This window comes from Centropristis striata, chromosome 13 (assembly GCF_030273125.1).
Source record: "Centropristis striata isolate RG_2023a ecotype Rhode Island chromosome 13, C.striata_1.0, whole genome shotgun sequence".
In the NCBI taxonomy this organism is placed as follows: domain Eukaryota; kingdom Metazoa; phylum Chordata; class Actinopteri; order Perciformes; family Serranidae; genus Centropristis; species Centropristis striata.
Window position 1 is genome coordinate 837,020 of NC_081529.1, and position 27,493 is coordinate 864,512.

Consider the following 27,493-nt stretch of genomic DNA (forward strand, 5'->3'; position numbering starts at 1 on the left):
TTTAGAGTTTCTGTAGGGCGATGTTTGTTGTAATTGTCCCTCGTGTGGGACCACAGGCGGTGCCCCAGTGTGTGTGTGTGTGTGTGTGTGTGTTGGCGTTAAATCATGTTGGTCTCTATTAGGTTTTCATCGTTTCAGCTTTATTTTTGAGCCAAAAATAAAACAAAAGAGAGAAAAATAGAACAATATGATTTTTTTTTTTTTTAGAACAATAAGAAGGGTTTTTTTTGTCTCGTGAATAAGTCAGCATAAGTGTGTGTTTAATAAAATATAATTTGGATAATAAGGTCTGCGGCCTTTCAGCAGCAGCTTGTGGAGGTAATTTGGGTCTGGTCCGCCTTATTTTGCTTTTGGCAAGCAGGAAGCATTTTATTTTGGAAAGCCGCTGCGTTTTACGAGCCAACCTGCCATTGTCATTTTATTTTACGAAATAACGCGCAGCATCGGTGAACAGTCAGTATTATTGTTTTATTTTAATATCCAGCCAGTCATTTTACATTGTTGTCCGTTTCTGACACATAGCGACAAAAATGAGGCCTTTTTCTAGGCCAAATATTACGAAAGAGACTGTATATTTATCCAAGTGTGCGTCTGTAGGACTATTTGTGTGTGTGTGTGTGTGTGTGTGTGTGTGTGTGTGTGTGTGTGTGTAGTGACGCTCGAGTGACTCAAAGGCCAGAAACATAGGCCATTATTATTATTTTATTCTTATTACTATTTTATTGTTTTTATTTTAGTAGGCCTATTTGATTGTTTTCATTGTTTTTATTTATTACTATATTTGTGTTTGATGTTTTATTGTATTTTAATAACTGTACAGCACTTTGATCAGCTGAGGTTGTTTTTAAATGTCTATAAATAAACTGTGACTTGACTCGATAGGCTACATTTCTATTGGTTCAAATACAAAAGATAAAATGTTTTACATGACAGCTTTGGTGACCCATGTATAAACACTTTTGCATATATAAAAGCGTGGAAAAGGTTTAAATATCACTAGAGCTAAATATAAAAAGTTCAGACTATTGCACAATCTAGTAGCCTATATACATACTACATCTCCTACATAAAACATATGTAGCCTATGAAATAAAATGAAAATTAAAAAACAGTTACAAGGTAAATTTTTAGCAGTTATCAGCCTTTGTGCTATTTTAAAAAAAAATCTATTTATTTATTGAGTCAGTGAGTGAGTGAGTTCATTAGAATAAACCTCTGGCCTGTAATTGTCTTTAGGCCACCTCGTGAAAAATAATGGCTGCCTGTAGATGGTTCTGTCCAGAGTTTCACACTCTAGAAATGATATTTTAATGGTTAAAGCGGCTCCTCGCTGGGCCCGGGGCCTCCTGGTGCCTCCTGCTGCCTCCTGCTGACTCCTGCTGATTAGTGACGCTGCGCGTCGCCGCAGCCAATGAGCGCGCAGCGTGCCAGGTGGAGCAGAGAGCTGCTGCAGACGCGCAGAGAGCTGAAGAGGAGGAACACTCTCCTCTCCTCTCCTCTCCTCTCCTCTCCTCTCCGCTCCTCTCCGCTGCCAAACGCCTCCTCACAACACCAGAGGAAACAAGCTCCGCTGGCTGTTTGGAAGAAGGAAAATAATTTGAATTCGAAGGATATTAAATCAGTTTACGACCTCTCTTTTTTTGTGGGAAGTTCCTCTACGGGTTGGTTTTTTGGCTGCGCGTCGGGCCGTTCCGCGTCTCTTCTGTCTAAATGTTGAACTGTGATCTTTGTGGACCTTCAGCTGGATGTAGCGGAGGGGAAACCCACCTAGAGCCGCCCCACACTCCTCTTCTCCCAGCAGGAATACAGTGAGATTAACCGGTGAAGGTAAAGTAAATACTTTTCCAGACTGGTTCATGGTGGGTTCTCTATGATGACCCTGGCCTGGAGGTCTTAGCTGACCCTGCTTATTTTACCCACCACATCACTGCCCCTCACCCCAATGATGACTATGAGCTCCATATCGGACAGTTTAGTCCCGCCTGATCCCTCCAAGTCGGCGTTTTTGGAGTTCGGCGGCCACGGGTACCCGGGCCACCAGCAGCCGTCCCCCGGCCTGAGCCACAACCACTACCCGGTGCACGGGCTGCACGCCGTGGGGCCCTCGCAGCACGAGGGGCCCTTCTCCTCCGGGGCCTCGTCGTACGGCCGCCCGCTGGGCTACCCGCCCTACCACAGCCCGGTCAGCGCGCACCACCCCGGGGCCTACCTGCCCTACCAGCACGGGGGGCACGGCGGCGCGCTGGGACACACCAGACTGGAGGAGGCGGGTAGGTCTTACACTGGATAATTACTAGAAAAAATACTTAGAATATTCATCTTTGCACTTTTGTTTTGCAGCCACAGTGTCACAGCTCAAGTCTGTAATATTTGCCATGTGGGATATTATCACGTGGGCCTAAAAATCAGATTAATTTATTAATTGAGAGCCAAACAAAACATTTTGTTTCATTGGATCAAAGCTTATTTAATTTTAACTCGTGCTAAAAATGCATAAAGTGCCATTAACTCTCATATTATGATTTAAAAGCGTCTTGAATAAGAGCAATAACGGCCTGAGTCAAAATGATGCTGGACATTAAATGCAACAAAAAATATTGTTAGAGGGACAGAAAAAAACCCAGAATATTCCTACCAGATGTGATAGTTGATGTGGTCTATAGAGTATTAAACATGAAAATGAACCACAGCAGAGCTCAATAATTGGATGCACACACAGGTCTGCCACAGCGGCCTGTTCACTGTACTTTAGGGTTGGACGGGATGAGTTCAGGGCCCGCAGAGACTGTGGGACTCGCCGGCACCGGGCCTGTGGTGTCCCGCAGCGGCCCGGGAGCTGCGAACCCAAAACCCTCAGACATCATCAGCAAATAACATCCAGCCTGCTGCCTCCTCACACCGCTATAATAATAATAATAATAATAATAATAATCATAATAATAATTGTGCTGTCTGCCACCACTTTCACACATTATTATCATAAGTAGAGTTCGATTAAAACAAAAATGTTAATTGAAGCAAAACACATTTCCTGTTTTAGTAATAGATTGAAATTTTCTTTCAAAATAAAATACAGCAAGAATACTAACCTGCGAGGGAAAACAGATCACTTTAATAATTAAAAAACAGAAATATTACATCTGTATGATGCGTTTATTTTTAACAGATCTTTCATTGTGCTGCAGCCTCACGTGCTGCTTGTCACTCATCATATATGATACTTTTATTGTTAACAGCTGCTTTGTTTGATTATTTACTACGACTATTACTACTAATGATGATAATAATAATAACAATAATAATATACAGGTCTCTGTATACACATGCAATAAAAGAGCAATTTACAACAGTGAATAATACACTGGTTATTCTGGCAAAAGTCTTTCTTTCTTTCTTTCTTTCTTCTAATTAATGAATGATTTATTTTCACCATAAACTACGAGCCTGACTTCTTATTCTGTCAGAAGACAAAATACAAGAAAAATGACGGCAGCAATAAAGTACAAAACTTTCGTGTCAATCAGTCAAAAATATAGTAAAAAATTTGGTTTTTGTAAGTTTTTTGTAAGGTTTTTGTAAATTGGGTTATTGTAAAAAATTAAATTGTAATACAGTTTATTTACATGGAAAGTTATTTCATCCCAAAATACATTTTGTGCATTTGAAATCCCACGGCTGTAGATTATGGAACATATTTACAGCCGTGCTAGTTTAGTCCTTTATGCTTCTTATGTTTAAGGTCATTTATCAATCTGCTGCGTGCCAGAATTAAAATGTTTTGATATATGTATTCTACTTACCTTGCACCATTTTGAGGATTTTTTTTGTTATATTTAAACTCCTTTTAAAACACAAATGAGCCAGTTAGTGAAAGATCCACATCAATACTTTGTGTCCAGCTTTATATATATGTATATATAGATATATATAAAGTGATATTACTATAAATTAGACTACAGCTCAAAGAAAACACTTAATATTGCTTTTTTCGGCATTATACTTTCTACTTTATAATTTCACAATTTTATGAAAATTGTTCCTAAACTTGAAGTTTAAAAAAATCAGGTTGTGTTGAAGAACAGAGCGTATTTGTATTAGACAAAGACTGGAAACATGTTGGTTATCATGTATTATCAGAATATTTAACCATTAAAAGTGAAGCTGGACAGTCACTATTTTCTTATTTTCTTCTTAACATGATTTTGAATCGTTGAAATTTTTCACAAGTCTGCTAAAGAAAATAACGCATGTGTAAAACATGGTTCCATATTGTGGATATTCATATTGTCTGACTGTGTGTGATTAATGTTGACAGTTCTGTAGTTAATAAGCAGCACTACGGCTCACAATTCACAAATAAGTGGAATTAAATTTCACTTATTGTAGTTTTATAGCAGTTTGTTGTGATGAGGTCAGACAGAGAGTCAGACGGGCTCCAAATGCCCAACATGACGATCTTTGTCTGTTTTTATTTGAATGGGAAGCAAAAATAAGATATAAACTGTCACACATAGCTCATATAACATATAACATGAAATATTGACTTATTTGCGTGTACTTATAATATAATATATAATATATAATGCCTTACGGGGTTTTTTGTCTCACCACTTTCAGTACATTTCCTTTTTTTTTCAATAGATTACATTAGATTCTACTTTATTGTCATTGCACATGTCACAAGTACAAAGCAACAAAATGCAGAAAGCATTAAGCAGTAATTGTGAATCATAATGCAATATATACAGGAATGAATTGTATAAAAATGCAGTGTATATAGGTATTGATTATATAATAAATAAGATAAGTAATAAATGCTGATTTAACTGTACATTAGTGCAAGTACATATATATATATACACACTGTAAACAATTGTCTTGTAAATTAACAGTAAAATTACTGTTAATTTTAAAGTCCCCTTACTGTTATCTACTGTGATAAAACCACATATTGAATTACAGTAAAATCCTGCATTTCATTGATTTTTACAGTAGACTAAAACACAGTATAGTGCTGAAGCTAGTTGCAATATTGTTGCAGTATATATATATTTTGTAAATAGAGCATATTACTGTCTGAAAGACAATTACTACGAATTAATCGCTGTCTTCACAATAACCTCAGTAATTTTAATAAACCATATACTAGAAAATATCACAGATATATATCATATATTTTATGGGAAACTGCAAGCTAGCTACAAATATTGCCCAGAATGCATTGTTTTCTACAGTATAATACCTTTTTAATGGAAAACAGTATGTTACTGTCACAATTTGGCTGTTTTCTTACAGCAATCTGTTACAGTACATACATACATAAACACACATATATTTTGGGTTTTAATCAGGTTTTAAAGGGGATAAAACAGTTTCTTTTCCCAGCCAATGTAAACAAACACAAGGCTTAGAACCAATATCTGGTTGGAAATGTTCACGCTCACAGTAAGGGTTATTCTCAGACTGAGCGTCTCAGAGTCTCAGAGTTTCTCTTTGTCTCGTGTCCCGGCAGCGCGGCGTGTCCCGCTGCAGGAGCTGCAGCTCAGCTCCAGAGTGAGTGTGTGAGCGTCTTGTGGGGCCTCGGCGTGTCCACAGCTGTTCTCTGCTCCACTGCAGGCTATAAGCTCATGTCATAACAGAGATCAGCGTGGGCGAACAGACACAGTCGTATGTATCGCTTTCTGGAAAAAAAAAAAACTAAAATGAAGAAAAAGCCTCTCGGCTGAGCTGCACCAGAACCAAACTGCTCTGGAGGGAACAAAGACCTTTAATCTGCTGCTTCCACTGTCAATATATATATATATATATATATATATATATATATATATATATATAAATATATATATATATATATATAAATATATATATATATATATATAAATATATATATATATATGTCATCACGCTCAGAGGACATCATACTTTATGTTACAATACTGAATTATACTCTATTATATTACTATTTACTACACTGTAAAAAAAGGTTTGTAGAAATAACAGTAAAACTCTGTCAAATACATCAGAAATCGGGCATAAAATTAAAAATTGTATATCACCGTATTAGACACTTTTAATTACCGTAAATCAAAGAATAGCACAAAACTTTTACTTTTTTCTGTCATAAACTGGAAGAAACACACAGTTTTGCTGTAAAATATAACATTTTCATGCAAAATTTATGGAGAAATACCATGATGTGTGAATGAATGACACAATTACCCTAAAAATAACAGGAATACTCAGTCTAAATTACAGGTTTTGCTGATATTTACATTTAAATTTAGAATTTAGAATAGAAAATCCACTCACTGTAATTTTTACGGTGAAGTTCTGGCAACCACAGCTGCCGGTATTTTACGGTAAATTAAACAGATTATTTTTTACAGTGTATATTACTATTAGTTCAGAGCAGTCTGAAGTCGTACGGTGAACTCATGTTCTCACACAATTATTCTGTCTAGAATTGAAAAGCCACATATTTTCAAACTTCATTACAAATTCAAATTTTATTCCACAGCTGCCACCAGCATTTTTATTCTATTTGGTGGATAAATTCTAGATATTTAAGGTAGGATCTTCACAATCTTCTATCCCGATATATAAATCATTTCATGTCCTGTTTTCTGGTCAATCTGTAAATAAATAATCTGCACAAACTCCTGTGTAAATTAGATATTTGAGAAATGATAAGGAGCGAGTATTTTCTTATTAATAAAGAACTTGAAGTGTGAAATTAACATAAATTATAGAGAAATAAATAAATATGTTTAGCTACACATTCACTATGTAATATAATATAAGTGTAACATAAAAACAGAACTTCAGTGCTCAAATATTCCCTAAAAATATCAGATTTTCGGCAAAATTTGAGTCCGTCGTGCCTATTATTATCAGTTCAGTAATTGTGCATCACGATATCATGTAATGATGAAGTATGATAGATGATCATATTTGAATATCTATATCCCTATGTTAAGCTGCTCTACTGTAATAAAATGCTTGAGCCCATACACACATTTTACTATTTATTTAGTAAACACTGGCGTACATATTACCTGTGAAATATGGCTGAACGTGTTGCTAATATTTAGATTCTAACAGAGACGTTTATAAAATCATAATGTTTTATTTTTCAAATTTAAAGCTGATCAACAGCAGTCAGAAGAAGCAAAACTGCACAGAAAGACAACAACAAGCTAAAATGGGCCACAAAACTTTAGAAACAAAAAAAAATTATAAATAAAATACATATAAATATATATTAAAAACCAGCATTTTTCTGGTAAGAATACACTGTAAAAAAAAGATAAACAATAGCTACTCAATAAAATTGAGGCAACAGATTGCATGCAATATTATTTATTAAATCTAACTACGTTACAAGTTGAGTTAATAACTTAACAGGAAGTGCCTGTCAATTAAAAACTGACTAATTCTATTGTGTTGGATTCATTCAAAATTCTCTTGATTTAGAATTACAGACATTTTTTTGGTAATTTTGTGTCTTTTTTAAATAATTCTGTGTCTTTTTTTGGTCATTTTGTGTCTTTTTTAAGTAATTTTGTGTTTTAATTCTATTGTGTTGGATTCATTCAAAATTCTCTTGATTTAGAATTACAGACACATAAAGATTATATTTAATGTGATCAGAATAAGTAGATTCTATCTCAAACATTTTTATATTAAAGTTACTTAAACAACTGCCTCAAAATCAAGGACGCATTTATATGAAGTAATGAAGTAAAATGAAATGACTACAGAATAATTTATTACAGTGTATGTGTATATATATATCTACTTGCACTAATGTACAGTTAAATCAGCATTTATTATGTATCTTATTTATTATATAATCTATACCTATATAAAATCAAAAGTAATAAACTGATAATAGAAAAAACAAATGTATAACATCAACAAGTTATAATGACAATAATAAAAACAATTAAAAACAAAAATGAACATGTTATAATTGTGTAAAAAAGTGTATTTGTGTGTGAACTAGAATGTTAAAACAGCAGTTAAATGAGCTTTTAGACATCTTCTGAAGCATTTTACAGAGATGGAGTCCTTTTCCAGATGGGAAAAGCTTTTTACTTAAGGTTTACTTTAGGTAAGTTACTTAAACAACTGCCTCAAAATCAAGGACACATTTATATTTAATACATTTTATCAAATATATGAAGTAAAATGAAATGACTAGAGAATCATTTATTACAGTGTAGCAACATTTTCTGACATTTTAAGACATTTTTAAGGCATTGAGTGTCTCGCTGACGGACGTGTAAGATGAAACCAGCTGAAACTCTCTCTGTTCCCACAGGAATCTCTGTGTTGATATTAAACTAAAGAATTCTCTCTTTTCTCCTCCTCCTCCTCGTCCAGACCACGAGAAGCCCACGGCGGTGATCGAGAACGGGGAGGTGAGGCTGAACGGGAAGGGGAAGAAGATCAGGAAGCCCCGGACCATCTACTCCAGCCTGCAGCTCCAGGCCCTCAACCAGCGCTTCCAGCAGACCCAGTACCTGGCGCTGCCCGAGAGGGCCGACCTGGCCGCCAAACTGGGCCTGACGCAGACACAGGTAACACACACACACACACACTAATTATATACAGCAGTACACTCTCAAACTATACCTTTAACCCTTCATCAGGCAGAGAACTATACCTGGTAACTTCAGGTAATATTTCCAGAAAAAAGTTGCAAATTTACTAGATTAAAGTGGCAAATCTACAAGAAAAAAAGTAGCAGATTTAAGAGATTTAAAGTGGCAAATCTGTGCAAGATTTACGAGAAAAAAGTGGGAAAAAAGCAACTTTTTTCTCCCAGATTCACCACTTTAACCCTTAATAGGACACTCATTGAAATATTTGCAAATTCCAAATTTCAACCCTAAAGAATATTGGAGGATATTACATACTGCCAGAATGTGTAAAAAAAAAAAAAACATACGAAACTTTTAAGATTTAAAGTGGTGAATCTGGGAGAAAAAAGAATCTTTTTTCCCACTTTTTTCTCGTAAATCTGCAACTTTTTTCGTGCAGATTTGCCACTTTAAATCTCTTAAATCTGCGACTTTTCTTCTTGTAGATTTGCCACTTTAATCTAGTAAATTTGCAACTTTTTTCTCGAATATTACACAACACCATTATAAACATCACATCAGTGAGTGTGGAGATGAATATCTGCAGTGACAGGAGTTGGAAATATTTCTAATATGAACAAAGTGTTTGCTAATTTCTCTAATTGAGGGTGTGAGCGTATCATGTCTTCATCATTTCCAAAGTAGACGTGACACACGGGGAGGGAGCTGCCAAAACCATCCCTACGATGCCTGACCACAACAAGGCTTAACCAGGAAAAAATCACTCAAAACGTAATTTTCTAGCCCTTTTGCATCTGGAAAATTATCTATTCCTACTGACAGATGAGTAAACCTTCATTTAAGATAGTTTCATCCACTGTTGAAGACATTAATTCCAATGGGTCGTTGGTTCAATGATACAATGTTGCAACAATGCAACATTCAAACAAGAAACTGGTTAAAAAAGTTCCTTTTATAATGTTTTTAAATTAAAAATGTTATGTATTGTTCCCTGTTGAAGCTACTGAATCTTTTACACATGTTTATTAAATAAATGATGGTATAATTAATTTTTAAAACTTTCTAAAAACTTTTTAAAACTAAATTTTTCACGTAAATCTGCAACTTTTCGCGCAGATTTGCCACTTTAAATCTCTTAAATCTGCAACTTTTTTTCTTGTAGATTTGACACTTTAATCTAGTAAATTTGCAACTTTTTTCTCGAAATATTACCTGAAGTTACCAAATATAGTTCCTTTTATAATGTTTTTAAATTAAAAATGTTATGTATTGTTCCCTGATGAAGCTACTGAATCTTTTACACATGTTTATTAAATAAATGATGGGAAAATTAATTTTTAAAACTTTCTTTTTCACTTGTGCACCGTTACGGTACGATAAAACCCCAAAAACTTAAAAAGAAAAAGAAAAAAATAATAATAATTATACATTTTCTTCAGATTATGTTTATTTTGTCTATTTTAAGACAAAACATTTCCACAACTGGCATCATAATGCGTACCATAGAGGGTTTATCTTGCTATATGGACATTTTATTTTTTACAGAAATACACAAAAAAAAAATCTGAATTAGAACCCTAAAATCTTAATCCGTCATGACTTTGATTGTTTCCATGGAACTGATTGAAAGAGTTTTATTTGTTTCCAGTGAAAGGAAAATCCTTTCAGAATAAAAGCCCAAACAGGCAGCGGTGCATTCTTGTTAACCGGTGTTACTGCACGTTTCTCTTTATGTAATTACACACTGCAGGTACTCAGATATCCTTCAGTGACATTTGAAGTTTAGTCACAGTTTCTTTGTCCAGACTTGAAAACAAAACGGCCGGAAATATATCTGACAGATAGAAAGAAAAGGTTGTGTACATAAACATGTGCTGGGTGTAACGATGAATCAGCATTTATTTATTGTTGTGCTGCTGGTCATCTGTCTCTCTCTCTACGCTTTTTATTTGTCTCTTTCTTTATTTCCTTTCTCTCACAAAACACACACACACACACACACACACACACACACACACACACGTGCAGTAAGAGGCTAATTAAAAACGGCCATTTTGTCACATGAAGTCACTGAACCAACGCCGGATCGCTTTTTCAGCCTCTTGCACATGTTTTTATTAGCTACTCTGCTTTTTAATAATAAACCTATAAAATGTTCATATCAGAATCAGAATGACTTTAATAATCCCCACGGGGACGTTGCTTTATTACAGAGAATTATGAGAATAAAGATATAAAACAAATATACAGTTTGTATACAAAGTATATACAATATACACACAATATATATATTATAAACATAGATATAATCCAATCCACTTTATTTGTTTCACACATTTAAACACAAACGTCTCCAAAGTGCTGTTCATAAAATCAACAATAAAACAAACAATTCCATATACCAATCAGCAATAAATAATAAGTGTATCAATCTAAAATGATGCCATAAATAAAACAATACAATCGAACAGATAAACACAGTAAAATAAAATAAAAGATGCAGTTAAAAGTAGTAAAATAAATAAAATAAATAAAAGACACAGTGTTAAAAAGCCAAGGAATAAAAAATTAGAATTTATATATAATTTATATATACATATATAGAGTTAGATAAGCGTCTACTTCATATTAAAGCTCAGATATTTGTTTTTCTAAAGCCTCATTGTGGGAACAATATATCGATATTTTACTTTTTTTTTTACCTGTCTGCAAATATTTTGTAATTTTATCAAATGTGTCAAATATTCCTGTGTTGCTGTGAGTTGTCTAGTTCCAGTTATTAGACTGTTTTATGACTTTGGGACAGTCAGAGTTTGGTTCCTCTGAATGTTTCCTCATTTCCTCATTGCATCTTTAACGGACAGAGAACTAGTTGTGTTTCAGGTCAGCTTCTTTAGGTTGGTAGATCTTTTTGGAAATAACTTATTAGCTGCAAGCAGGAAAATATACAGAATAACAAAGTCAGAACCAAAACTGTGTTTTAAAAAAGGAAAATGCTGTCATAATCAGTGTGTTTGACTCATACAGTAGTTGATAATAGTATGTTGAGCCAAAGTATAGTCATGAACGCTTCAACTTTTGCAATTTATGATATCCTACAAAATATCACTAAGGTGTTTAAAACACATCACGGACTCATGATACAGACTACTTAACCCTTTATCAGGCGAAGAACTATATTTGGTAACTTCAGGTAATATTTCGAGAAAAAAGTTGCAAATTTACTAGATTAAAGTGGCAAATCTACAAGAAAAAAAGTCGCAAATTTAAGATATTTAAAGTGGCAAATCTGCGCGAAAAAAGTAGCAGATTTACAAGAAAAAAGTGGGAAAAAAGCATTTTTTTTCTCCCAGATTCACCACTTTAAATCTCATAAATCTACGCATTTTTTTCTTGTAGATTTGCCACTTTAGTCTCGTGAACTTTTTTCTCAAAATATGACCCCCCTCCCACGGGTCCGTATGTTTTTTTTTTTACACATTCTGGCTGTATGTAATATCCTCCAATATTCTCTAGGGTTGAAATTTGGAATTTGCAAGTATTTCAATGAGTGTCCTATTAAGGGTTAAAGTGGTGAATCTGGGAGAAAAAAGTATTTTTTCCCACTTTTTCTCGTAACACATTAACAGCTTCATACATTTAAATATGTCACTTAAAGGAACCACAAACACACTGAACGCCAAAATCCGAGAGAACAGCTTTTGCTATCGGCTAAGCTAGCTTATTTTAGCTAGCTCTGGTGTTGACTGCCTCATTTAATTAAATTATAGGCTACTAATAATTTATAATTTATAGTAATAAATAGTTACCAAGATGTTAGTTCATTAAAATAGATAATGTTCAATTAAAGATAACAGCAAGGAAAAAAATAATGGGTCAATTTAGCTTTTTTTTTAGCTCTTTCTTTAGCATTTGTTTCTTAGCCGCGTAGCCGTCACAGCAAGTAAAAAAAGCTGTTTTCAGAGCATGTAAACATCCTTTGACACAATACAATTTTTATAATAAAACAAAAAAGTCTGGCTTACACTGTAAAAAATATTCTGTTTAATTTACGGTAAAATACCGGCAGCTGTGGTTGCCAGAACTTTACCGTAAAAAATACAGTGAGTGGGTTTTCTACTGTAAATTTAAATGTAAATATCAGCAAAATCTGTCATTTAGACTGAAAAATCACTTGCCATTTTATCCCTATTGTGTCTCTTTTTGGTAATTTTGTGTCTCATTTGATAATTTTATGTATTTTTTTGGTCATTTTGTGTCTTCTTTTGATAATTTTATGTCTCTTTTGGTTGTTTTCTGTCTTTTTTTTGGTCATTTTGTGTCTTTTTAGATAGTTTTGTGTCTCTTTTGGTCATTTTGGGTCCTTTGGTCTGCTATTATTTTTAGGGTAGTTATGTCCTTGTGACGTTATGGTATTTCTCCATTCATTTTAAATAATTTGACAGTGTTTTACTGTAATTTCTACAAACATTTTTTACAGTGTACCATGTTTAAACAGTCACTGTTATCATCCTTGCTGTTATTTTAGTCATTGTTCTTCACAAATGCTCGATTTTGCAGCGTCAAAGATTTGTTAGACACGTGCAAAAGGTGAAAAAACAAGGTTTGAGTTTGAGTTTTGAGCAGGTGACTCATTGAGGAAACATTAGACACAGTAGGATTGTTTGAAATATGATTCTCGTGTGTGTGTGTGTGAGTGTGTGTGTGTGTGTGTGTGTGTGTACACAAGCAGCTGATGTCATCAGATGAACTGTCCTAATCCCGTCTGAATTAACCACCGCAGCGCTGTTTACACAGGGAGCAGGAGATGATCTGTTCATTTGCCTTTTCCTTTTGTAGTGACAAAGTGGTTTTGAATGCGGTTTGCTGCAGGTTATACCTCACATGCATGCTTGGCAAAGCAGCAAACTGTGTTTTCTGTATTCTTTGAGGTGTTTTGGATCAGGGAAAGTGGGCTTTGACTGGATGTATTATAGTCTTTATAGTACATCACAGTTCAACTGATAGCTACTAGAGTCAATTAAAGGATCTAGCGGTACTTTTAGGAATGCAGACACGTTTTTTGTGGGCCGGGGACAAAGAACGGGGTGCTTTTTTAACTGAAGGCTCCTTTTGTGTGGGTGTTTCATGCAGACAATTAAGTGTCAAGGTGAGACCTTTTTAGATATAGCAATGCTGCAAAGCAGAGTTCACCATTCATGGTTTTATTTCACTTGCTCCGTGTGTCAAACGCTTCAAAAATCTTCGTGCATGAAGTCAATATTTCCTGTATTATCTGCCCTTTCAGACCTAATACTAGTTAAAGTTCTGCCCACATCCTTTGGTGCCATTGGTAGCCGCTAGCATCAGTTAGCCGCTAGCATCAATTAGCCGCTAGCTTTCGCTAATGACCTCATTTCCCAACAAAGAAATAAGAGTTATCAGAACTATTGTCCCTTGTTGTGAACCCCAACTTAAAGATATAAGTAACAACAACTCACCAACTTGTTTTTGAGCAGACAACTGGCTTCCTTTGTTGTGCTAACTTACATTATTGCCCTAAATGTCAATCATTTATATTTCCAAGTTTTACCAACTTAAATCACTGTTTTAGGCCAAAAAACACAAGTTGGCTTTTTTGCAGTGTAGGTCCTTCTACAGTCCTTTTACAGGGCTAGCCAGTTGAGAGCATGGGATGTGCTACTTTCAAGTTTTCTATTTTCAAGACATGCTCTGCGTAGCATTGGAGTCCTCGGAGCACCGAGGTACCAGAACCCAGTTTGATGAGGTCCTACCACCTGACCAATGGGCTACCGGACCACTGGAAGTCAATGCCTATCCTGAACCAATCTGGCTGCTACCCTGATCACGTGACCTCTTGCTGGCAAATGTTATTGTCCTTTAACCATCTGATAGATGCCATATTGTAAAAATAAGTGTAAAAAACGTTGGTCATGATGGTCATAATCCAGGGTTTCAGAGTTTTATCCATTCATATTATGTTCTGTCTGGGGAAAGGTTCAGTTTTGGAAGCTAAGATAAAAACAAAAAGCTAACCTGTAACCTGAATACCTGAAAGTTTTAAAAAATATCTTCCTATTGCTCACTACCAATTACCTGCAGATGTTTTTGGAGGGTTTTAGTTATAAAAAGTTATTTAAAAATTAAGAATTTTCTGACTAAATGCATTAGAGCTTCAATGATTTCACATGAAACAATGTTGGGTAACACTTTACAATAACCAACTAAGTGATGTTTATAGATGGTTCATAAACCAATTATTAACCATTTACAAAGTGCTGTACATATTTAATCTTTAAATGTTTTCAACCAATTTCTTAAAGGTATAGGAATCATTTCAAAATCATTAACATACTTAATATGGTGTTAAAAATGTTATAATGAGTGCAACTAAAACTATTGATAAACTATTAATTATAATGTATTGGTTTCTTAATGGTAAAGTAACTATAAACTTACATTAATATACCATCTATTTGTACTTTATGAATGATGGAGTTAGTTAGACATTAATAAATTATGTATTTACCATTCTAAATGGTCTGTTTACCATTTATAAATGATGGTTATTGTAAAGTGTTACCCAATGTTGTTGTAAATATTGAGATATGTCGGGGCGGAAATGATAGTAAAATTAAAATATGACCCAATGTTGAAGTGACACAGTAAATAGATGGAGACACAGAAAAAGCTTGTAATAAAACAGTAGTGTTGCTCTCAGTCTGCTGTAATTAGCCTGCTGTGCATCTGTTACTGCACACACACACTCATACATCTAGTCAGACATATGTAACTCATGCATGCATTTTCATACACATCTACAGATGGAAACATAAACAGGCACACTTGTAGATAGTGATCATGCACCACATTGCTGTCCTGCCTCCATGCCATTAGGCCGGCAGCCAACACTGACCACTTTCCATCTGAACCTCTAATGTTCCCAGACGCAGCTGAGAAATGGCACGTAGCAACTTCTAGCATTTTTCCTAGAAACCCTCTCAATCTATCCATCTTTCTCCCTCACACACACACACACACACACACACACGCTGCCCATACAGATTAAATCCACCCCGCCAAATGGACGCCTAAAAAGTCCTCACAGGACAACTTTTTTTTTTCACCCAGTACACTGCAAAAAAAGCCAACTTGTATTTTTTTTGGCCTAAAACAGTGATTTAAGTTGGTAAAACTTGGAAATATAAATTATTGACATTTAGGGCAATAATGTAAGTTAGCACAACAAAGGAAGCCAGTTGTCTGCTCAAAAACAAGTTGGTGAGTTGTTGTTACTTATATCTTTAAGTTGGGGTTCACAACAAGGGACAATAGTTCTGATAACTCTTATGTCTTTGTTGGGAAATGAGGTCATTAGCGAAAGCTAGCGGCTAATTGATGCTAGCGGCTAACTGATGCTAGCGGCTAACTGACGCTAGCGGCTAACTGATGCTAGCGGCTAACTGACGCTAGCGGCGCTGCTTGTTACAGCTACAAGAGTAGCCATCAGCGTATCAATGCTAACTCAACAGAATCTCACTTTTAAAACTTCAACAATTACTTCCTGAACGCTAACTGAGTGTTGTTAAAAGAAAAGATGATGCAACACAGTAGTAAACATGTCCCTGTCCCTCCTTTTTTGAAACATGTTGCAGGAATCAAATTCAGAATGAGTGTTAGCGGTGTGCCATATCGCATCTTTCACGATAATACCGGGATATATAAACACGATAATGGCAACATTCCTACTTGTTGACATAGTGACGTCAAACCATTGCATTTAAAACTTACTGAAGTAAAAGTACAAAAGTATCAGCATCAAAATGTACTCAAAAGTAAAAATACTCGTTATGCAGAATGACCCCACTCAGATTGTTTTATACATTAGCTGACATTTCATAGCAGCGTTACAATCGTGCCAATTCAGCACATTGCAGAAGTTAGCAGAAGTAAGGATTAAAAGTTATTAAAAAAAGTTATGTAAAATTATAAGTTAGTAGCCTACAACTTACAGTTGAGTTGACAAAAATCTGAATTCAGAGTTGAGCAAACTCAAAAACAAAACTTAAAATATTTAGTTTAATACGTCCAACTTAAAATTTTACTGAAGTTTGTTGCCTTGAAATTTTGAGTTCACCCAACTTTTCTTTTTTTGCAGTGTAGACACACACTGCAAGCTTTGGTTTAATATATCATATTAACACACACACCCCCCCAGCAGCAGCAGCAGCACCTGGCCTGCCTCTCTCCTCCACTAATGTCGGAGTGGTTGGCGTCTCTCAGGGAAGCTGTCAGCTCCGTGTTGCTGCTGGAATATGAAACCAATAATTAGGGCAGAAATCCTCTCAGTGAGCTGCATTAAGTTAACGTGCTGTTGATTGACTCGCGGGCTCATAAGCTACGCTCCACAGACTCACTTTAGGGTTTCATCCGGGTAATTATTAGACTGCAGGCGCTGTGGTTTGGTGGCTGTCACTTTTATGACTTTATGCAAGACTTTAACAACTATAAGGAAGTTCCACTACCTTGATTACAAAATCATTGGGATGTGGTGTAAAACATGGAGAGTGCAATCATTTGCGAATGCTTTTTGACATGTTATTGTAAGTGAAAACGGTACAAAGATAATTTAATATTCAAATTGCAAGACTTTATTGTTTATTGTAAATATACACTCATTAGGGATGGGCGATACGGCCCTAAAAAAGAAAATCACAATATTTCAGGGTATTTTAGCAATAGCGATATTCTTGAGGATATTTTTTATTTTTTATTTGATATTGATTGATTGTCTTTATTTCGAACATGCAAGCAAAAAAAAACAAGTTTAAATATTAATAGATGAATAAATAAAAAACAAATAAAAAAAACAGACACTTTCTGCATGCTCGAAAGGGGGTAGGAGGAAGTAATAAAACGTATCTAGTCCTACTCCTTATATGACAAAATGCTTAATAATATATATGGAAAATATGATTTTTTTAAATTATTTTCGAGTCTGTATAAATAAAAATCATCCATAAATCTAAATTGTGGCGTAAAGTGAAAATCTGAACATTTGGCAAAAAAAATAAATAATTACTCTTGGCTCTTCAGTGCAATATAAAAGTGTTAGAAAACAATAAAAACCAGGGGACACAACTCCCTTTTCATTTTCCCAAAAACAATTTGAAACGTGGACTTGTCAGAGAACTGGGCTGCTTTAGATGCTGCTGATATTTGGGTTTAACTTGTAATTATTTTTATTTATTAACTTACTTGTTCTTAACTTGCATTTGTTGCTGCAGCAACCAGTTTCCCCCAAGTGTTTTATGTTCAACCCTATATCCCATAAAAGTTGTGATGCATCAAGTAAAGAACTCACAATTTATATTTACAAATTACAATTAAGTCAAAAAGCATCAGCAGGTGAACTAATATCTTCTCTCTACATTTTACGTCCATTGACAGCCATCCTTCTATGGAGCTGGTTGTAGTGATGCCCTTTCATACAACCATCTTGGTTTTAAATGCAGTGCTGCCTGAGGGGTCAAAGGTCATGGGTATCTAGTGTTAGTATTCAGCTTTGCCCCTTGCATACAGAGATTTATTATAAATTCTCAAACACATTTAATGATGTTCTGGGCTGCAGATGGTGAGATCCTTGAATTACTCACAATCATGCTTTGAGAATCATTGTTCCTAAACTGGTGGATTATTGCCCAGTTTTTTACAAACTGGTGAACCTCATCCTTAAACTTTCATAGCCAATCATTATCCTCTGCCCTGTTACTAATTCACCTGTTTACCTGTGGAACCGTACAAACAGGTCTTTTTTTAAGTGTTCCTCAACTTTTCTAGTCTGTTCTTCCCCCCCGTCCCAACTTTTTTGCAATGTGTTGATTAGATCAAATTCAGAATTTGCATGCATATGTCCAATGTTGGTTTTCAGCATTGAAATCTACAACTACAAAATATCAAAACACATGTAATGATGCACTGGGTTGCAGATTGAATTCCTTGCAACTGTGCTTTGAAAATCATTGTTCCTAAACTGTTGGATTATTGCCCAGTTATTTAACAAAGTGGTGAACCTCAGCCATCCTCACCTGGGAACAACTTCACCTTTCATACTCAATCATCATCCTGTCACCTGTTACTAATTCATCTGTTTACCTGTGGAATCTTCAAACCTTTTGTATTCCTATTTATACTGTTAAACATGCATTTGAGCACGAAATATGTTAAGTTACTGCACTGTAAACAAAAAGAAAACCCAAAATTACCAAAAAAAGACTAAAAATGAACAAATAGACACAAAATGAAAAAAGGACACAAAATGAACAAAAAAAGACACAAAATGAACAAAAAAGACACAAAATAACCAAAAAAAAGACTCAAAATGAATAAAAAAAGACTCAAAATGAACAAATAGACACAAAATGAAAAAAGACACAAAATGAACAAAAGCATGAAATCTTAAAAGTGCAGTGTAAAAATGCACAAAATTACTTTGTAATTAATGTTGGTCTGCTGTTCTTACACTGAAAAAATAAAAAGAAATCACAGTAAGTGGTTATTTTTTATTTGCTTCAAACCTTTTGTATTCCTATTTATACTGTTAAACATGCATTAGAGCATGAAATATGTTAAGTTACTGCACTGTAAACATATTTAAAATGTCAGTTTCATCATATCTGGTGAAGTGATGCTCCTATATGGTCATGGTTCAATGAGATTTTTAAATGCATTGACTTTTAAAACATATATTTTACATTTTTTTCTTTTTATGAAAAAATTCTTCTAACTATTTCTTTTTTTTTCTCTTTTTAAACTTTGAAATGGGTCAATTTGACCTGCAACATAACAGAAGAGTTAGGTGTTGCTCAATGTTTCCATCTTTTATTTTTGTGATGTGTTGCTTAGATCTAATCCAGAATAAGCATACATGTACAAAAATCCATGAAGTTGATCGGGTAAAGCATTAAATATATTGTCTTTGCAATGTTTTTAATTGAATATATGTTGAAAAAAATAGCAAATTATATATTTTTTATGAACATATTGAACATTGTGCAGATCGTGGGGGATTTTCTTTGTGATATTAAATCAATATTGAAAGAGGAGAACTTTGCAAAAGAGTTTAAAGTGCATGTGAGTTTTAATTCCTTCATAAAAAGCATGATGTGGTGTAATTACAATCGTATTACTTATTTATGGAGTGGCAGTTTGATTTTATGTCTCTGCCACCATCCATCCTAACTTCTACCAGGCTGTGATTGACGTCAGCAGATACACGGAACAATAGAGATCAAATTAAAAGTCACGTTTTTGCTCTGCAGGACTTCTTGGCTCCGCCGGCTGAACGCTGGGCGTGAAAAGCTCAGCGCCTTTTTCATGATCGGATCATTTTTTCCACATATTTAGAGTCAATTAGAGCAGTCTGAAATTAGAATCTTTATAGAATAAAATATCTTCCATAAACCACTTCAACCATTTTCATAAATAACTATAAAATCCCGGGGTAATAATTCCCAGGACTGACAGTGTGGTGGAGAAAACAATTTTAGCGCCAAGCGTGTTTTCTCCTCTTTTTTCCTTTTCTCTTTGATCTCGACTCGCTCGCCGCTCATGCAGCTAAAGTCCTTTGGGCGTTCGTTTTTTTTTTTTTCTCTTTGCGGCGCAGTTAAAACCTGTTTGAGACAAAAGTATCCTTCACTGACTGTGTGTAATTATTTATGATTCATTTGTTCCCACTAAGCTGACAGGTTGCCCGAGAGGCATATTAGTGTAATTTGATGCTCAATTTGCAAGCAGGCTGGAAACAGAGAACATGGCAATTATATCAACAACAACACACTGAATCATCAACCACAGAAACATGATTGGAGTTATGTGCTCAATATTTTGATATGTTTCAACTGTCTGTCTTATTCACAAATATACATATTATATTTATTTTGGGGCTGTGTTCAAAGGAATTTATACACTTTTTTAAAACCTTGACAACTCCATAAATTGACATTTGACCCTATTATAAACCTATAATAGGTATATTATTATAACCACGTGTCTAAAGTCATCACAAAGATTTACAATAATCATATTATTATATTATTATGAATATTTCAACAGAGCATTGTCTGTGGGAGTCAATGGTGCGGTGGCATTATTGTTGGCACACCCACTCTAATGGTATGTTTGTGAGTTATATTTCTATAAGCTTGTTACACTATAACTTTTTTACAATTATTGCTTTGTGCGTTTAACTTGTTATAACCTAATTGTAGGTTACTTGACTGCATTCTCATCTAATGGTTGGGCTGTGGTTGATGTAGTATACATACACATATATATACTATATATGTATGTATATATAGATATATATATCTATATATACTTTTTATCTCATAATTATGACTTTCTCTCATAATTTCGACATTTTTATCTCATTATTTTTTTACTTTTTATTTCATAATTTTGACTTTTTATGTCATAATCATGACTTTCTATCTTATTATCATGACTTTTCATCTCATAATTTTCACTTTCTAATCATAATTCTGACTTTTTATCTCATAACTATGACTTTTTATCTCATAGTTTTCACTTTTTATCTCATAGTTTTCACTTTTTATCTCATAATTTTGACTTTTTAATCACATAATTTTGACTTTTTATCTCATCATTTTGACTTTTTATCACATAATTATGAAGTTTTATCTCATAATTTTGACTTTTTATCTCATAATTATGACTTTTTATCTCATAATTATGAATTTTTATCACATAATTTTTACTTTTTATCTCATAATTATGAATTTTTATCACATAATTTTTACTTTTTATCTCATAATTATGACTTCTTATCTCATAATTATGACTTCCCATCTCATTATTTCAACTTTCTATCTCATAATTATGACTTTTTATCTCATAATTTTGACTTTTTATCTCATAATCGTGACTTTTTATCTCATTATCATGACTTTTCATCTCATAATTTTGACTTTTTATCTCATAATTATGACTTTTTATCTCATAATTTTGACTTTTTATCTCATAATTTTGACTTTTTATTTCATAATCATGACTTTTCATCTCATAATTTTTACTTTTTATCTCATAGTTTTCACTTTTTATCACATCATTATGACTTTTTATCACATAATTTTGACTTTTTATCTCATAATTTTGAATTTTTATCTCATTATTATGACTTTTTATCACTTAATTTTGACTTCTTATCTCATAATTATGACTTCCCATCTCATTATTTCAACTTTCTATCTCATAATTTTGACTTTTTATCTTAAAATGATTATGCTTTATCTCATAATTATGACTTTTTATCACATAATTATGACTTTTTATCTCATAATTTTGACTTCTTATCTCATAATTATGACTTGACGGTCATTCAACGGTCCCCACTGTGACTTTTAACACTCTCTCTCTCTCCTTGTCTCTCCTTCAGGTGAAAATATGGTTCCAGAACAAGCGATCTAAATACAAGAAGATCATGAAGAACGGGCCGTGTGGACCTGAAGGAGAACACCTGGCCGCCCCGCCGCCGTCCTCCTCCTCGCCCTGCTCCTTGTGGGACATGAGCATGGCCGCCAAGGGCGCGCCAGTGCACTCTGGAGGATACATGAACAATTTTGCTCACTGGTACCCCGGACACCAGCAGGACTCCATGCCCAGGACTCAGATGATGTGACAGTCAGGGGACGCAGCAGCTCCAGGACTAACGGATGGATTTATACCCGCTGGAGCTGTTAGGACACGGACATTGTTCACGGTCGGAGACGCTCTGGAGGCACAAATAATAGAACTGGCAGAGAAAAATGATTGTGGCTTTCCCAAAAGACGAGAAAAAAGATTAGCAAGGTTTTTGAGACGTGCACTGCAAAAAAAGTTGTATTTTTTGCCTAAAACAGTGATTTAAGTTGGTAAAACTTGGAAATATAAATGATTGACATTTAGGGCAATAATGTAAGTTAGCACAACAAAGGAAGCCAGTTGTCTGCTCAAAAACAAGTTGGTGAGTTGTTGTTACTTATATCTTTAAGTTGGGGTTCACAACAAGGGACAATAGTTCTGATAACTCTTATTTCTTTGTTGGGAAATGCAGGAAAGAGGTGAAATTTGGTCATTAGCGAAAGCTAGCGGCTAACTGATGCTAGCAGCTAACTGACGCTAGCAGCTAACTGATGCTAGCGGCTAACTGACGCTAGCGGCTAACTGATGCTAGCGGCTAACTGACGCTAGCGGCTAACTGATGCTAGTGGCGCTGCTTGTTACAGCTACAAGAGTAGCCATTAGCGTATCAATGCTAACTCAACATTGTGGTCGCAACATTAGCTGACATTTCATAGCAGCGTTACAATCGTGCCAATTCAGCACATTGCAGAAGTTAGCAGAAGTAAGGATTAAAAGTTATTACAATGTAAAATTATAAGTTCAAAAATCTGAATTTAGAGTTCTCAAACTCAAAAACAAAACTTTAAAATATTTAGTTTAATTGTCCAACTTAAAATTTAATCGAAATTTGTTGCCTTTAAATTTTGAGCTCACCCAACTTTTCTTTTTTTGCAGTGTGTATCAATTTTAAAGGGGGAAGAATTCACCAAATATGTAGCTTATGTAGTATTTTTTTTTTTTACCTGGAATGAAAATAGATCTTTTTTATATGTAGATTGGACACTGATGCACTGACACAAAGGAACTCAAAACACTGTTCTTTTTTAAATGGATAACATTATGCATACAATGTATTACATTGTCAACATATTCTAGAAACAGCTGATGAAATACATTTTTTTTATTATTTACAAAATAAACATCAGTGTTATATGTTGAGTATCAGACAATTGCTGACCATTAAAAAAATAATAAATAGAAATAAATAAAAACCTTACATTATTTCTAAATCCTTTCAAATGTAATTTTCTACATTATAAGTTCTGTAAAAACCAAAGTTTTCATATTGGCAATTATGACGGTTATAACTGTGATAGGCCCAAAAAATGGATCAGGCTCAGACTTCTCATTTCAGAGTAATAAAGTAATAATTTAATCCAGCCAGTCAGGTTATTTCTGCCTCCAGAGGAGTTCGGCCTGCCAAGACATTTGTGATTAAGCTACAACTCAAACTAAAGCCAGCCCTGCATCTCTGATTCTGGACATTTCAGGTTTTTTCTCTTTTCAGTGGGATATGGTGGGGCGAACCTGGTCTCACAGGAATCCGTGTAATAGCCACGGAATCGCTCAAATTTCCGTGAAACTGACACGGATTTGGCTACAATGCCAGTTAATGACATCATATCCCGTGGCTATTCCATGGATATTTGTTCCTATTGGTTTGTTCCAAGTCACGTGACTTTCAAGGTCCCAAAAAACATGGCGGACAGTTCTCTCATTTTTAGTGAAAAAATCAATATTTTGACTTAGTTTCTGCATAAAAATGGATTTTGATCACATTTCTAGCGAGAAATATATGTTTTATTTTCTAAATATTCACTCAGTGAATGTACATAATCACTTTGTGGTGAAGATCTCACCAGAAAAATATGACTTTCATTAACTTGCATTGTAGCGAAATCCGTGTCAGTTTCACGGAAATTTGAGCGATTCCGTGGCTATTCCACGGATTTTGAGTTGAGCGAATCCGTGGCTATTTCACGGATTCCTGTGAGACCAGGTTGTGTGGGGCGGGTTCACGTGTAAAAAGGGTTTTTCAGGGTTTCCTGATAGTTGGTCTTTAGGGATCTGATTCAAGGGACCCTCATTGGGACCACTGTGTGTATTTTAATGATTCTGACAGGGTGTAACACTATAAGGGTCTGTTAGCATGGCAGCACCAGCAGATATATATATATATATATATATATATATATATATATATATATATATATATCTGATATATGGACAAGCAGCCGTTCATGGTACTAGACTCCACCTGTTTAAGACTATGTGGGACATTGGCACTGAATGGACAAGGTTACTTTATTGTATGAGTCAAATTTTATATATATTTTTTCATTATAATAAAACATGTCAAATAGTTAAAGTCCCCCTCCAGTAAAAAAATGTGTTTTTCTCATGTTTCTGTCCCGTTAAATGTTTCGCTATGACTATAATGACTGCAACGTTTTCACATTTATCTGCTGAATCGACAATCTGAGGTACATCACTACTTTGAAAAACTAATCAAAACTGGTAAAAGAAACCCAAAACCTCCAGCACAGAGCAGACTCATCAGTGTAAACAGCGATAACACAACATCACAACAGCATATGTTTCACACTAGAGATGGGAATAATTGATCCATGATCCATTAATGGTCGTTCAGAATTTGGTCGATCACGTGGAAATTTTAATCCCTCTGTGTATTTTTTTGTTTTTATTTTATCTCTGACTGCATATCAGTACTCACTGAACTGAAACACATGAATAAGCCAACGAGCTGAGAATTAAGTTGGATAAAGCTACAAATTGCAAACTAAAAGTTGCAATAACAATTATAAAACACATAGAAATACAGCTCACTGTATCAAACCTTGCTTGCATGAATTACTAGGTTTAATTTTATTCAAAACTTATTTAAACACACATAAATATGCAAGATTACTGTGAAAACGAACCTCATGCCTCTTCGGGGGCTCAAACATTACAGTATCACCTCACTTTAGTTAGTTTTACCATCCACAAGAAGTCTCTTTTCGCCCCTTTCAAAATAAAAGCGTCCGTTATCAAAACAGGCTTTTGCATTGTACTATCTTTATTTTGCCCATGTATGCATGTTTTTATACTTACTGGAGTATGTATAAAAACATAGCAATGAATCAATTAATTGATCGTTAATGTTACAGATGCTGGAGTTGGCTTGCACTACTCTTTCATCAGTCAACCTACTAGATGAGCAGGATCAAAGAATCAAAACAAAACAAGTTTTTTCTACACTGCAAAAAAAGCCAATTTTTTGGCCTAAAACAGTGATTTAAGTTGGTAAAAATTTGGAAATATAAATTATTGACATTTAGGGCAATAATGTAAGTTAGCACAACAAAGGAAGCCAGTTGTCTGCTCAAAAACAAGTTGGTGAGTTGTTGTTACTTATATCTTTAAGTTGGGGTTCACAACAAGGGACAATAGTTCTGATAACTCTTATTTCTTTGTTGGGAAATTCGGGAAAGCGGCGAAATTCGGTCATTAGCGAAAGCTAGCGGCTAACTGACGCTAGCGGCTAACTTAAGCTAGCGGCTAACTGATGCTAGCGGCTAACTTAAGCTAGCGGCTAACTGATGCTAGCGGCTAACTGATGCTAGCAGAAGTAAGGATTAAAAGTTATTACAATGTAAAATTATAAGTTCAAATATCTGAATTCAGAGTTGAGCAAACTCAAAAACAAAACTTAAAATATTTAGTTTAATTGTCCAACTTTAAATTTTGAGTTCACCCAACTTTTATTTTTTTGCAGTGTGCATGTTATGAGACTCTTCCCCTCAAAAATGCCCCAATCTGTCATTTCTACAAGCTATATTTACCTCCACTGTCCTCTAGTGGCTGAGATAATAATAAATGATGTCATAACTTTAGAGAAGTGGCTAAATTCAAAAAGGCTGCAGCCTTTCTTTACAACACAGCAGTATTCTGTTGTTTTAGTGTCTGGAGGGGGACTTTAAAAGATCAAGAAGAAGAAAATAAAATGCTGGATGTAAGCCATGTATGTGTGTGGGGAAAATACACAAGGTCAGTGAAGTCTAATGTGATTTTCTCATTTTAATAATGAATTCCATTGACTAAATTAGAATGTTTGGGCCAGTCGCTCCAAGGAGTAATTGTTTAATTTTGTTCCCAGAAAGTGTTTTTTTTGGAGGCTTTTGTGATAAATGATGGGCTGTTAGATGCTTCAGAACAGGGTTTAGTTAATTGTGGTTCTACACTTCTGATTGTGAACATTTCACCTTTATTTTAATTGATTGCTGCTTGCTGTCAGTTTAAATGTTTCATCCCGGCACTCGATCTTTTTTCTGCTCACTGTCTGATGTGGGAAGCTCCTGGAGTTTACACTCATTAAACGCCGTGATCTTTTTGCCGGAATTTATTCAACAAATTCTTAAAATACTGAATGAATTAATATTTGGCCGATAATATATTGGCTATGGGTCAGGACATGCTGTGTTATCTGAAATAAATCAAACCCAGTGATCATCGCCACCTATTTCATTTTGTTCATTTAACTTACACATCTAACGTTTGTTGATGCACCTTCAACACATAATATCACATAATATGTGATATTATGTGTTGAAGGCCTAAGTCATTTTTTGGCCAAATTGTGATATCTGCCTAACTTTACTCTCCTACTACTGCTGCATCTTTCTGCCTTATTAGGGCCTCGGGGCAATCGCACCGAGCACTACTGTTATACTGTGGATTTCTTCTTCTTCCTCTTCCGGACGCAATTTCGTCCCGCTACTAGTCCTACAACTTGAAGAGTTGCAGGACAAATTATATATCAAAACGTGCGGTTTGATCGGGATCGAACCGCACGTTTTGCATTGAAATGAATGGGACGGCCGACAAAAAATTAGCGAAAAAGAACAATAATTGGAGATCTTTAAACGTCTACTTCTCCGGCATAATTTCACCTAGAGACTCCATTTAAACTTTAAACAGTAGACACAAGTCTTGTGTATCGGTGTATTAATCCACGTTTCGATAGGTCATATAGTTTTTTATCAATCCCTGTTCAATGACCATGATCATTTTTGGAGAAATTCTGAGATTATAATGGGTGTGTATTGCACGGAATGTTCGTGTCACAGTGTGTGACATCATCGCCAGAGTGTAGAGGGAGAGAAAAAACTGTCAAAAAAAAATTTTGAAAACTGCGCTCCAGG

General features: G+C 34.8%; 1 protein-coding gene across 1 annotated transcript; it reads left to right on the plus strand.

Annotated features, from left to right (window-relative positions):
• The first annotated feature begins 1,600 nt into the window (after positions 1-1,600).
• Positions 1,601-22,563, plus strand: LOC131983763 (homeobox protein Dlx4a-like). Its single transcript, XM_059348575.1, has 3 exons — positions 1,601-2,270; positions 8,386-8,582; positions 22,063-22,563. Exons 1-3 carry the CDS (start codon positions 1,943-1,945, stop codon positions 22,303-22,305), a joined length of 768 nt encoding a protein of 255 aa, XP_059204558.1. The 5' UTR covers positions 1,601-1,942; the 3' UTR covers positions 22,306-22,563.
• Positions 22,564-27,493: the final 4,930 nt, after the last annotated feature.

Coding starts and splice junctions, on each gene's coding strand:
- LOC131983763 (XM_059348575.1), top strand. CDS start 1,943: ATGATGACTATGAGCTCCATATCGGACAGTTTAGTCCCGCCTGATCCC. Junction 2,271..8,385: donor CACCAGACTGGAGGAGGCGG/GTAGGTCTTACA, acceptor CTCCTCGTCCAG/ACCACGAGAAGCCCACGGCG. Junction 8,583..22,062: donor TGGGCCTGACGCAGACACAG/GTAACACACACA, acceptor TCTCTCCTTCAG/GTGAAAATATGGTTCCAGAA.